General features: G+C 35.5%; 1 protein-coding gene across 2 annotated transcripts in view; it reads left to right on the top strand.

The window, feature by feature from the left end:
* Positions 1-14,888, top strand: part of ARC5 (P-loop containing nucleoside triphosphate hydrolases superfamily protein) — a 31,353-nt gene that overhangs the window by 14,992 nt on the left and 1,473 nt on the right. For both annotated transcript variants that reach the window (XM_089987471.1, XM_089987472.1), the window contains 4 exons: positions 6,519-6,581; positions 6,707-6,807; positions 7,958-8,015; positions 8,127-8,465. In XM_089987471.1, coding sequence (XP_089843597.1) covers positions 6,519-6,581; positions 6,707-6,807; positions 7,958-8,015; positions 8,127-8,465 — 561 coding nt within the window. The remainder of the gene's footprint in view (positions 1-6,518; positions 6,582-6,706; positions 6,808-7,957; positions 8,016-8,126; positions 8,466-14,888) is intronic.

Genomic DNA, 14,888 nt, shown 5'->3' with positions numbered 1-14,888 from the left:
GGTCTTCAGTTAAGTAACACCTAGCGTATCCATTCGACCCGCTGACTTCATCAAGAGATTGGATAGGCCATTAATGGCTATTTTGGGAAAAAGACTAAGCTTCCCTAGTTATCGGAGTCGGGAGAAATGGGCTACAAGAAGTAGCTTCAAGCACTTTTGCAGAAGTTCGATTCATCCTTAGGCCATGAATGCCTTTGGGGATTTTCTCTCTTGGTCACTGGCCGTCTCCTTAGGAGCGAACTCAGCTAGCTACTCGGGGTATCTAATATACATGACATAACAAACCCCCAAATTAGTCTCAGTTGTTTCTATGTGTCGTGCTTTGTGCGTACCCGCAAGGCCAGCTAATATCGAAACAAAAGTTATCCTGCTTACATTACTGTAGAATCTAGAGTAGTTCATATTACTTGACGAATTTAGATTTATTCACGTTAACTTGTTGAATTGCGTATCGTGAATATATTTGATGCATATGTTAGCTTTATTCACAATCCTTGTGATTAAGTCTCTAGTGTAAAATAATTGTTTATCTTTGTTATTTAGCTGCTCACAGCTCGTAATCTACGAACTGTTTATAACTATGACTAATGTAATTGCTTGTTGTGCGATTGCTTACAGTGTGTAATTTGCGCACTACCTATACCTTGTGATTGATAGGATCGCTTGTTGTGCAAATGCTTAAAGCTCGTAATCTACAAACTGTTTATATCTTATAACTAATATAACTGTTTGTCTTACAAGCTGCTTACAACTTGTGATTAATATAACTGCTGTCATGCGATTGCTTACAACTTACATCTGGTAATTTATAACTATTTGTTGTGCATCTTATGATTAATGTATCTACTTATCAAGAAGCTGTGTATATCTTGTGATGAATGAACTCTTATCCTGTGATAGTTAATAACTCACTTGATTTCACAATTAATTACTCATGTTAGAAATGCTTGTTCACTTGTATAATTTATTGCTCATGCTTAAGGTGATTTACTTGCTTAAGTAAAATCATGTTTGTTACAGAATATTGCACATTGATTATTGCTTATTTCAGTTCCACATTGTCTCACTTGTGCACCTATCAGTTTTTCGTGAAACCGACTCATTTTATGGGCACAGGTGATAATTGGATTTGTACGGACTGCGATGTCACGATGGCGTGATAAAATCAAGATGAGACTCTTTTTCTGATGTTTTGCTTATGAGGACTTTTCGGTAAATTTGTATAAAGGTTTTCTTGAAACTCTCTCATTTGTAAGTCTTAAGCTACTAAAAATTGCATTTTCATAATCTATTTGATTTCTTAAATGAATGGAACTTCAAATCTATTTGTGAATGAAAGATTGCGCTGTAATGCGCTCAAGGTCCATTGACTTGCTATTTCAAACACTATTTTCTGCTGAATTACTATTTAAAAACTCTGATAAAAGTATGATTACAAAGCTTTCAAACTTTTCATAAAAAGTTATAAGTCCTGGATTTTTGGGGTGTTACACCTTTTGTTTTGACTTTATAGACCCACTTACATCCTATAGTCCTTTTTCCGGTAATTGTTGAATTTCTCAAGTCTTGGCTTTATCAAGGACTTTTTCAGCTCATAACATCAATCCATTGGAATTTCCTTAGCCTTTTTGTAAGTTGTGGGTTCATAAAAAGAGTGAATAGACAAAAGACACGCTTTATATCTAGGAGAAAAAGTCTCATAAGACACAAATCTTTCAGGATGCCTAGAGGATCTACTGGATTTCCTAATACTAGATTCTCCTAGATTTTTGGTTTTGTGAGTATCTATCAAGTGCGCATGGAGGATGATCAAGAGTTCTTCTGTAATAAGTTTGAATATCATGATTCTGGGTATCCTCTAAGAGTTATTAATATGCATATTATTATCATGCATACCACCGTCAGGGGTCTTATTTAGCAATAAATCAAACATAAAGGAATACTCAAAACTATCCTTAGGCTTATCAAAATAAAAAACCATTTTTATTCTTGAGAAAATTAACATTTCTTGAGAAATAATTTGTCATTTTTCTTATTATAGCATCTATACCCTTTTTTGTTATTAGCATAACCTAGAAACACACATTCAATGGCCTTGGGAGATAATTTGTTTTTTTTTTCAATAAGTATAAAATATTTGCATCCAAAGATTCTTAAATCAGGAATGGATGAAAGCATTCTGTTGATAAGATAAACTACAATAGGGCACTTTCAGCCCAAAATTTTTAGAACATTTTTTGAGATAAACAAAGTTCTTGTAGTTTCAATGATATGTCGATGCTTTTTCTCAGCTAAACAATTTTGTTGAGGAGTATTTGGACAAGATCTTTGGTGTGAAATCCTATTTTTTTTTAAGATAATTTTTGAAGTTAGTAGACAAATATTTTTTCCCTTAATCTGATATAAAAATGACAATATTGGTTTGAAGTTGGGTTTGTATAATTTTATGAAATTCTTTGAAACATGAGAATACATCAGATTTTTGCCTAAGGAAATAGATTCGAGTATACCTACTATAATCATCAATGAATATAACATAATAGGAGAGTCCTCCTTTTACCATGACTGACGCGGGTCCCTATATTTTTGAATGCAAAAGTTTAAAAGGTTTTGAAGAAATAAAAGTTCTAGGACTAAAATGAATCTTTTTTTTTTCAAGAATACATTCATTACATATAAACTCTTTATTACAAGAGTTTTTCAAAAACAGAAAAAGAGATAACTTAGATACATTAGGATGACCTAACCTTTAATGTCATACAAAAATATCTTTTTCCCTAACAAAATTACAAAATGATTCTTTGGGAAGATGAAGAAAATCCATGTAGTTGAGGTTTTCCTTCCTATAACCTTTCCCAATCAGCTTCCCTGATTGACGATCCCGCACCCAACATTTTTTTGATGAGGTGACTTCATACCCATAATTCGAGATTTGAGAGATGAATAAAAGATTTAAATTAAGTTTTGAAACAACTCTAACTTTAGGTACATGATTTTTTTTTGAAATGTTTGAAAATGTTTCAATACTTTTGATTCAAGATTAGTTCCATCAGCCGTAAAAACACAAGAGTTATAAAAGGATTTTGTGCATTCGGATAAGAGGAATTCTAAAGGAGTCATACGAAAAGAGACACCAGAGTCAAAAATCTAAAAAAGCATATCTGGAGGAGAGAAAGTAGATGCGGCGACACCAAAAGTAGATGTAGAGGAGTTCTTAAGGATTGTTGAAATGCTTCTGTTAGATGTTTAATAGAATCCTTAAGTTCTTATTTTCTCATGGTACCTTCGTCACCTTTTTTGGGTGGTGTTTCTTCAATGGTTGATACATTTCTTTTGAGCTTAGGACAATCCAGTCTAATATGTCTCACCTCTTGACAAAAATGACAAATCACTCATATTCTTCCTCCATTGTTATATGTTCCTCCTCCATTGTTATTTTTCCAAAATTGAGGAGGTTTATATTCTTTAACATTATTACCGGGTCTTGACACGGTAAAAACCTCCTCACTTTTGTCATGCCAAGTTGGGTTTCGACTTGGTATATTTTTCCAAGCGCATCATCAAGAGAGGTAGTTTCGGTCATATGAAAGATATTGAACCTAACTTGCTCAAATTTGGGTCTTAACTTGAATAGGAAGGAAAACAAATGTTCCTTCACAAGTTATTTTTGCCTTTTTTCAATGGCATAACCTTCTCAATTAGGCTCAAGCAAGGCTAATTCATCCCAAAGAGTAGTAATCTCTTACACTCTTATCTCCTTATTTAACACCTCAAATCATTTCTTGTAAAAAGTATTTTTGTGCCAAGTCTTTTTGCACAAACATACGTTTAAGAAAAAGCCATGCTTCACTTGTCTTTTTAAATTTGACTATGCTTGCCGCAATCTTGAGGTCTATGCTATTAAGAAACCAAGAAAGAATTTAGGCATTTTCGGCTTTTCAATATTCTACTTTGATTTAGTGTTCTTTGAGTGTAACCTTTCTTTCTTCATCATTGAGAATCTTTACTTGGTCACCATCTTTTTTGGTGAGTATGAGTTGTGGTTCACATGTGATACCACTCACATACCCCCATAATTTCTTTTTCTTAATGTGATGCTCCATAGCGGTAACCCAACTTAAATAGTTGGAGTCATTTAGCTTGAAGGCAATCACTGTCATGGATTCTTTTTTGTCCATTTGGATTGTGAGACTTTGCTTATGGATCTTTCTTTGCAATCACGAACTTTTGGAGAAGTGTTACACAAATACAAGAGCCTTAAGCTTTGACACCATGTAATGAAACAAACGGAAATACAAAAGAGATCCCAATAAGAATCAATACAAATACAAATGAACTGCACAAGCACTAATTCATCTAAAGTTGATGCAAAGTGAGAACAATCTCAAGAAGATAACACACAAACACAATTAGCCACTAAGGGCATACAGAGTAGCCACTAAGGGTACACACAACACAATGTAAAAAATATAAAATCCGCTAAGAAATGCTTAGAAAAGCATTGAGATTACAAGGGGTTTCAACCCCTATCAGTGTTGTGAAAAGCGTTGAGGCGTAGCGAGGCGCTCCACGAAAATTTGAGGTGAGGCGTAAATCGTAAGCTTCAAATTTTTTTTTAAAATTTTTAAAAAAACTATAAAAAATATTTAAAATTATAAATAAAAAAATTACTTTATTGATAAAGCAACAACCAACAAGAAGAAAATCGGCTATTGCAAAAATTCAGTATACAAATATGTTTTTGGAAAATAGCATAAACAGGACCTCTATTCTAAATTTTTCATAGTCACATAGGAAATAATAATATTAAGGACTAAAATTGAAAGGACAATTTTTTTTATGACGGAGAAACCCTCACCGAGAACCGAGTCACTAGCGGGCCTGCCTCCCTACAAGGTAAAACTCTGGGTTGGGGACACGACCACCCAGCCTTACGTGCCGCAACCTGTGTAAAAGCAACAGTAGCCCCATGTGACATCAGGGTTCAATCCTGGGTAGCTTGACATGGGATACCACCTTGGTGAGCTTTAAGAAACTAGTCCCTAAGTGAGGTTTCTTTCGGTGATGTACCGTCGGACAATGGCACTCGAATTGCTTCTAGCAATTCGGTCTTTGATAGAGAGGCCCTCGATCGCCCCCCCTCAAGTTCCCATTGAAGGGTTTTGAGAAGAGGGGAAATTGTTTTAAATCTTAGGGCATTACATTATAGAATTTTGCAAATCACATAACAAAATCATGATATTTTTAAAACACATGATACTTGTGTTATAGTTGGATAAATTCCCCTAGTAAAAAAAGACTATAATCAATTTGGGTATTATGTTATCATTCACAATGCAACACCCCATTTTATCCTGCAATTTCTTATAATAGGCTCATCAGAAGACAACCCAAAAAAGGCGAGAGAGATCGAGAAGCATTGGTATCTTAGGTATTGATTAGAAGGCAGTGTTTTACGAGAGAGAGAGAGAGAGAGAGAGAGAGAGAGAGAGAGAGATGCTTCTGCCTCTTTTTTTTCATATGTTCAGAACGAGGGATCACCAGATATGAGGGGTTTACTGGCATTGGCTTGCGAGCTTATCCAGCAGGGGAAGCCCTCTCATGCTCTCCAAGCGGTACGTAGTGCACCCACCTCGGGAACCTTGCTCTATCTCCACGATTCCTATATTTTGCTTCTGGTTTTCGTCTTCTTTTGGATTGCAAGATTGGGTAGAAACGATGGTTTTTCTTGGTTCCTTACATATCACTCTCTCACTGCAAAAGAGATCTGTATACGCCTCACCTTGAGGCGCGCCTCGCCCCAAGGTGTGCGCCTCAAGGCGTATGAGGGGCACGCCTTGGGGCATTTGCGCTTTATGCTTGCGCCTCAAGGCACAAAGGCCCTCGCCTTGTGGCGAGGCGCGCTTTTTGCGCCTTGAGGCACGCTTTTAATAACACTGACCCCTATTTATAATACAAGAGGGAGTGAAGGGGGCATCCCAACTAGACATTGGTTTAGACCCCAACAGTCATATTTATGACCGTTGGGCTGCACCAACAGCCATAAAGTACACAAAAAAAATTTAAAAAGAAAAAAAAATAAAAACAAAAAAGGATACACAAGCCTCTAATAGGCTGACACCTATACATGGGTGAAATGACTGAAATACCCCTGATGAGTATTTCTGTTTACATAAAACAGTAAATAGAATATATATATATATATATATATATATATATATATATATATATATATATATATTAACACTCTAATGGGTGTTCATTCATTTACTTCTGTCATTGGTTAATTGATGTTATCTTGATTTACTGAATTTTGTTACTGTTGTTCAGATGTCTTAATTTGATTAAGTTCTTGATATAGATCCAAAGTACTCTCCATGTAACAGTTTCTTGGCTGTTAAAACTATTAATTGGAAGTTGAATAAGAAGACTGTTCAAAGGCTTCTATTTCTTTTTTGTATTTTACTATTCAGAATCTGTTCTTAATATGCGGTTGCTCTTTATTTTCCTTGTGACAGTTGGGTTTTAGACTTCTTCACATTTTGAAGAGGCTGCTTCCCATCTCCGTTTACCTATTGCAAGTATGTACCTCATCTTTTGTAGTGACTCCTGACCATATGCATCAATAAATTCTTTAGTATTTCTGGCAAGAGGTTGCTATTTCTCCACCGGCTTACATTTTGTCTGAAATCTAACCTTTGAACAGAAAGATGGTGAATATTTTAGTGGTCACAATGTGTTTCTGAAGCGTGTTGAGACAGCCTTCAATTCTTTTGCAGAGTCTACTGAACGAGCATGCCGTGAAAAGTTAGTCATCTTTCCTAAAAATTCGTAATAATGAGAGTAATTCTCTAAATGCCACATTTTGAAGTGTTCTATTTGATAGGTGGGAAGTTGAAATGCCTTTGCTAAATTGACGACTAGTTCATATCTTTTTAAGTGAATGATCAAAGGAAAATATAGGGGAAAAAATGTTTGATCAGAAGGGCCAGAACAGATTTGTTGTTACAGATGAACCATAAATGCATATAAAAGTACAAACACTGGCAAGCAGAAACACGCTACCCTTTTTTTGTTCATTGCAACACCGCTTAACATTTATGATAAATCCAAGTTGAAATTGAGAGCTGCAAGCTGGAATTATGCTGAACAAGAATTTCAATCTTTATGAATGTTCTTAGATTATAAATCTAGCTGCAGAGATTTGATGCAGCCCTTATGGCTTTTGATCTGTAAGTGATTTCAAAGTATGACTCTTATCTATAAGTGATTTCAATATATAGTCCAGTCATGGATAATCAGCTTTTGTTGTTTGAACTGCATAACAATCTGATCATTTCACTAAAGTGGATGTGATGCAAAGTTTGGAGAGAAACATGCTCAAATAGTCCTGCCTGTAATAATGACATATGCAATATGACTACCAAACTGTCAAAGCAGAATGCAGTATCCAGTTTATTTCATATTGCATCAGAAACTCAATTCTGAGTCTTGGTCCTGTGATATTCTGAGGATGACTTGTTGCTCAGACTGTCAATCAGTTGACATACAGAAAATAGGACTAATGAAGCTAGAACAGTGACAGAATGTTGCACAAGGTAGTATGTATGTAGTCTTAAATATGAAGTGGACTTGCAAATACCTACAGGCATGATAGAAAATGTATAACACAGTTTATCGCTCACAAAAGCAGCTAAAAAGTTGCAATTTATTTGATGAAAATATATCACTAAATTGGTGTGAAAGATCCTCCCTCTTCCTCACCACGCCTATTTCGCTCTTCCCCTTGCAGCCAGCTGTTGATTAAAAGGCCTATGCAGGCCCATCATGCATGATAGTCTATTGAGTTTTTATCAATTGATAAGGGAGCTGTACTTCTTTCTAGAGCACATACTGTACTGAGGTTTTATGTAAATTCATGTATGTCCTCTTGCTTAATGAGTGTTTTTTTGTGTAGATGTATGGAAGATTTAATGAGTACAACACGATATGTGACTTGGTCCCTCCACAATAAGGTGATCATGACATGTTATCTTATGGAACTGGAAGAGCTGCATTAAATTGAAGATTATCAAATTGTTTGTCTATGCTATTAGTGTTCTCTGACAGATAATGTTTATCCACAGAATCGAGCTGGGTTACGCCATTTCTTGGATTCATTTTCTGGCACTGAACATTCCACTCTTAGTGGTGCACCTGTCGTTGGAATGGTTTCTCAAGAAACAGCTGTTGGATCCATCTCTAATGAGAGCAAACATGACAATAAGACAAAGCATAACCATTCTGCCAGTGGATTAGAAACAAGTGCATGCACCCAGACCACTGAGATGAGATTGGTGGACCTTTTAGACAACACATTGTGGAACAGAAGACTTGCTCCTTCATCTGAAAGAATTGTGTATGCATTGGTGCAGCAAATATTCCAAGGCATAAGGGAGCACTTTTTAGTATCTGCAGAACTTAAGGTCATCTTCCTTTTCTTATCCTTCTGGGTCCTCTCTTCTAAATGTTCCTAATCAGCTGAATTATGCAGTGGATGTATATTACGTTAAAGTATGTATATATATATTTCCCTGTTTATTCCAAAATACCTGATAGGGGTATTTTGGTCTTTTCACTGTCTAATATATATTGTATAAAACATATTTAGGTCCTTTTTTATTTTTCATTTTCTATTTTTTTCTTTTTTGTATTTTGTATTTTGGGACCATTGGGGGCCCCACTTAATAGACGTTAGGGTCCCCAACGTCTATTAGTGGGAGCCCGAATGGCCCCCCTCTTTCTTATTTTTCCTTTTTGTATATAAAGGGGTCTTCCCCCTCATTCCTTGTATTAGTTCTCTCACTTTCTCTCTTTAATAATATTCATCTTGCCCTTTGGCATTCACCCCTTAGTGGGTTTGTGTATTTTGCACTTTGTGTGCTTGTGTTGTTTGGTTCTTTATTGAACCCTCTTGTGTTATCATTTGTACTTTGTATTTTCGCATATCTCATTACGTGGCAGAGCCATTTTGGTTCTTTGTGATCTTGAAAGATTCTTTTTAGGATCTATTGTGAGTTCTCTCTCTTCTCATCTCTACCTTCTTCTTCATCGTGGAGCACGACTCAAGAGTAGAACTTTCCTTCAAGCTCAATGGTTCAAATTATTTAATGTGGGCAGCGGCTATAGAGAACCATCTTCGTGGAAAGAAACTATGGGGCTTCGTGACGGGGACCACTCTTGAACCAACATTGAAGCTCACCAAGATCAAAGGTGGCCTTGAAAAAGCTCTTGATGGTGAGGATCGTATTAAGGCAATTAATGAGCATCAAACAAAGGCAAATGATTGGAAATCATGAACAATGTTGACATAAAGATTTGTGCCAACATTGCTAAGTTTAGAAGAGCCAATGAAGCTTGGTTCTTCCTTAAGGATATGTATACCCAAAAGGATCTAGCTAGATAATTTTTTTGTCAAGAAAAGATTGGATCCACTAAACAAGGGGACATGAGTGTCCGAGATTACTTTAGTGCCTTGTCTCTCCTTTGGGATAAACTTGTTCTTCTTGAGCCCAAGTGGGTGGCTCCGGAAGATATTAAAATAAGAAGAGAACAAATCGAAAAGAACATTTCTTTCAAATTCTTCACGGTCTTAGACCGGATTTTTAACAAGGACATCCCTTCTTCATAGAAGCAAGACCTTACCTATTGAAAATGCCCTTGCCGAAGTATGCCAAGAGGAAATTCGTCTTGGTATGACTCATAAAAGTGATGAAATCTTGGCCGTTACTAGGCCGAGATCCAATGTTAAGCCCTATAGGCCTCCTCACTTTGCCAAAAATAATGGGTTTAGAAAGGGTGTTATTTGTCACTATTGTAATGAACCAGGATAGATTAAACCGGTTTGTCCTAAGCTTAAAGAAAATGTGGCCTTGGTGGTGAAAATGTTCCAAAGAAAGAAGTGAACAACAATGGAGGAGACATTAAAGATACTTTAAATCAAATTTCGGAGGCACTTCAACACCTTCTTAAGTCTTCTTCTACTTCGGGTGCCGCCGTCACATCTTCCTTCTCTCCTCCATGTATGTGGATTCTGGACTCCGTGCTTCTTTTCATATGACACCACATAAAAACATCCTTTCTAATGTCTATTCCAATCCCACATCGTCTTATGTTTCAACGGCTGATGAGACTTCTTTAAAAATTAAAAACATTGGAATACTTGATTTAAAATATTTTCAAGATTTTTTTGTTCCAAAAATAAGGGTGGTTCCAAAAATCAATTTAAACTTATTTTCGGTCTTTCAAATTATCGATCATAATTGCAAAGTCTCTTTCTCTCCTAAAGATTGCACTGTGCAGGATCTCCGGTCAGGGAAGCTGATTGGGCACAACCATAGGAGGAGCGATTTATATTTTATGGATTTTTTGACTCTACCATCCAAGTCATTTTGTAATTTTATAAATGTCAAAAGTATTGAAGTTTGACATAAAAGACTTGGTCACCCGAATTTTTCAAAGATGTCTCTTTTCTCCTTTTTAGGAAATACTTGTAATGAAAAAGTCATGACTTGTAAAGATTGCATATTTGGTAAATTAAAAGCTATTCCATTTCCTCAACGAAGTTTTGTCTCTACACGACCGTTTGAATTGGTTCATTTCGATCTATAGGGTCCCTCTCCTGTCATATCTAAAGGAGGTTTTTTATATTATATAATTTTTGTGGATGATTTCACTAAATAACATGGATCTACTTTCTAAATTGAAAATTCGATGTGTTTTCCTTCTTTAAAGAATTTCATGCAATAGGCAAGAATCAATTTTTAAGTAATCTATCTATTTTAAAATAAGATTTCAGATAAAAATATATGTCAAATGAATTTTAAACTTATTTACGACAAAATGAGATTTGTGATCAAAGATCTTGTCCCAACACTCCGCAACAAAATAGTCTAGTAGAAAGAAAACTAGAAATCTTTTAATTTCAAAAAATATTCCAAAATCATTTTGGGCTGAAGCCGTTTTAACTTTAACATATTTAATTAATAGAACTCCTTCATCATCTTTAAACAATGTTTCTCCTTTTGAAAAACTTTATAACATGTATCCGAATTTCAAAAAACTAAGAATTTTTGGTTGAAAATGTTATGTTCTTACTCACAAGAATGATAAGCTTTCTCCAAAGGCTATTGAGTGTGTCTTCTTAGGATATGGTGAAAAACAAAAAGGATTCCGATGTTTTGACTTATTAAATAACAAACTTTATATTTCAAAAGATGTTACCATTCTTGAAAAAGAAAATGATTTTGCAAATGATGAACCAAAAGAGAACATTGATTACTCTTTATTTGATTTACTACCCTGAAAAGATGAATCGAATCCTATTGAGACCTTTGAGTCTCTCAATGATATTGGAAATCATAATGAACAACATTTTGACAATGAAAGAAATGATTCACATGAAAATGTAGATGAACATGTAACAAATAATACACAAGTTTATACTAGAAGAAATGAAAGTATTCATTCATGTGCCTTCGACAAATTTTCTCAAAATACATCTTTAGAAGAATCTTCACAAGGTCAAATTGTATCTCTAAAGCACCAAATAGATTTGTATCTTATGAATCTTTTTTGCCAAATTTTAGAGCTTGTTTATTAGCTTTTCACTCTTTTTATGAACCATCTCATTATAATGATGCCAAATAATGCTCATTAAAATGAAGTCATGGAACATGAACTTAATGCACTTAAGAAAGCTCAAACTTGGAAAATAGTTAATCCTCCACAAGGAAAAAAAACCTATAGGATGCAGATCAATTTTGAAGGTAAAAACTAAAAGTGATGGCTCTTTAGAAAGATATAAGGCTAGATTGGTAGCTAAAGGATATGATCAAGAGTTTGGAGGTAGATTATGATGAGACATTTGCCTTGGTTGCTCGAATGACAAGTGTTCGAGCCCTCATTGCAATTGCATCTATTAAAAAATGACATATTTATCAGCTTGATGTTAAAAATGCCTTTTTAAATAGAGATTTTGGTGAAAAGGTTTATATGAATCCTCTTCCTGACATGAATTTAAATGAAAAAGTTTTGAAATTAAAAAAGGCATTATATGGTCTTAAACAAGCTCTCAAAGCTTGGTATGATAAATTTAGTAATGTATTAATTAATTTGGGCTTTGTTTCTTGCTATACTGATACTGCTATCTTTGTTAAGAAAACAGGTGATTCTATTGTAATTCTTCTTCTTTATGTTGATGATATGATTATCATCGGAAGTGACAAAGAGAGAATAAATGACATTAAGTCTATGCTAAAGAAATCTTTTGATATGTCTGACTTGGGTTTTTTGATTTATTTTTTAGGTATTAAGGTGGCTTATTCATATAGAGGATACATTATATCCCAAATAAAGCTGGCTACGGACATTTATGCTAAGTCGAGGGTTTTAGATGAAAAGAAAGTAGAAACTCCCGAAGTTATAAATGTCAAATTAAGACTTGAAGATGGTGTTCTACTTGATGATCCTACTCCTTATCGTCAACTAATTGGATCTATTACTTATTTGTCCATCACCCGACCGGATATCGCTCATACTGTTTATGCAACAAGCCAGTTTCAACATGATCCTACGACAGTTCATATGGCAGTTGTCATGAGAATTGTGCCATACATCAAGAATACTATTTTAAAAGGGCTTTTCTTATCCTCTTCTTTATCTTTTGATTTAAGAGCTTATACTGATGTTGATTGGAGAGGTAATCTCAATGATCGAATCTCAACTACTGGTTTTTATGTTTTCTTAGGAGATTCACTTATTTCTTGAAGGTATAAGAAGCAGCAAAAAATATCATTGTCATCAACAAAAGTTGAATATCGTGCCATGATAACTACAACCATGAAAATCGTATGCCTTAGAAGTCTTCTTTACGATATGGGGATTATCATCTCAACTCTTTCAAAGATGTGTTGTGACAACAAAAGTGCGATCTACATTGCAAACAATCATACATTTTATGAGCGCACCAAATATATTGAAATGAACTGCTATTATGTTCGAGATGAATACCTAAGAGGAACCATTACGTTGCCTTATGTCACATCTGACTTCTTCACCAAAGCTCTTTCAACTCCTCGTTTTTTGTTTCTCCTTAGCAAACTTTCGGTTTTCTCCCTGTAAAGTTTGAGGAGGGGTGTTAAAGTATATATATATATTCTTGTTTATTCCAAAATACCCGATAGAGGTATTTTGGTCTTTTCACTGTGTAATATATATTATATAAAACGAGAGTTACCGGAAGCGCCTAAGTAAAAGGAGAAGCGCGCTTCGGAAGTGCGAAACGTCGCGCTTCCGAAGCGTATGGGGAAGCACTACTTTTAAATGGGAAGCGCACTTCCCTTTAATGGGAAGCACGCTTCTCCCACGCTTCCCCCATTTTTTTCAATTTTTTTGTATTTTTTATTTTGTATTTTTATTTTTTTCGCTTCCCCCTCGCTTCCTAGGTCGCTTCCGGTTCGCTTCCTAGGCCGCTTCCGAGATGATTTCTGAATCGCTCCTAAGTGGTCCCACGCTTCCCGCTTCTTAAAATTTTGAAAGTGCCTCGCTTCCCGCTCCCGCTTCCCGTATCGCTTCCCGCTTCCGCTTCCCGTATCGCTTCCCGCTTCCTCAACTGGCAACCATGTATAAAACATATTTAGGTCCCTTTTTATTTTTTCATTTTCTATTTTTTTTTTGTATTTTGTATTTTGGGATCATTGGAGGCCCCACTTAATAGACGTTGGGGTCCCCAATGGTCATTAATTTGACCGTTGGGGCTCCCCAAGGTCTATTAGTGGGAGCCCCAATTGCCCCCCTCTTTCGTCTTTTTCCTTTTTGTATATAAAGGGGTCTTCCCCCTCATTCCTTGTATTAGTTCTCTCACTTTCTCTTTAATAATATTCTTCTTTTCCTTTGGCATTCACCCCTTAGTGGGTTGTATTTTGCACTTTGTGTGCTTGTGATATTTGGCTCTTTATTGAACTCTCGTGTTATCATTTGTATTTTGTATTTCCGCATATCTCATTACATATTATGTCAGCATTTTCATTTTTATATTTGAGCCACTTTCATAATTTCTTTATCCACCTACTCTTTATAAGATTTAATGAAATGGTATTTTAATGCTCTTTGATCCATCTGCGCCATTATCATTGATGAGAATCTAAATATTGCATAACTGCCACTGCCAGAACATGAATTTACATTAATCACCACGAAATTGTGGCATCTAACTTGGTTTAAGAGTGTGTGACTGCCCTATTTGAGTAGATATACAGTATTGCCATTGTATAGAAACAACTAATGTAAACAATAACTAAAATGCATTATATTGCAGTTTAGAATTTGGTCAGTTCACTATGACCATAGAAAGCTCCTACATGCATTTCCTTCGTAACTAACCATGTACAGCAGCATTGGAAGGTTGTAGAAATTGCTCCAACATGTTGCAAAAAATCATTAATTGGTGCTTTGCTGCAGCCAGCCACAGCAGTCTGTGCTCTTCCATGCACCACTAATATACCTAAACTGTTGTATTGACCTACTGTTTGGGCCTGGCCACATGATGCTTGTTTCTGGGTGTGGATGATGACTAGTTTGGCCATGGCCACATGAGGCTTGTTGCAGGGTGTGGATGATGACTAGTTTGGGCATGGGCACATGGAACCCAGTATTACTTATAGGAAATAGAAATGACTATACTATAGCTGTAGTGAAGATAATATCAGCATGTTCTTGTGGTTTGGGGACGAACCCTTGATTTTTTTTATCCTCAATGGAACTCAAAACTACCAGAATCCATCCCATTTCTTATTTAGTGACAACAGGTTAGTGGGGTCTATGTTGGGTAAATGTCTGATCCATGTCTG

Source organism: Nuphar pumila, chromosome 14 (assembly GCF_984573655.1).
Source record: "Nuphar pumila chromosome 14, dmNupPumi1.hap1.1, whole genome shotgun sequence".
Lineage (NCBI taxonomy): Eukaryota > Viridiplantae > Streptophyta > Magnoliopsida > Nymphaeales > Nymphaeaceae > Nuphar > Nuphar pumila.
This window is presented reverse-complemented; position numbering and strand designations above follow the sequence as displayed.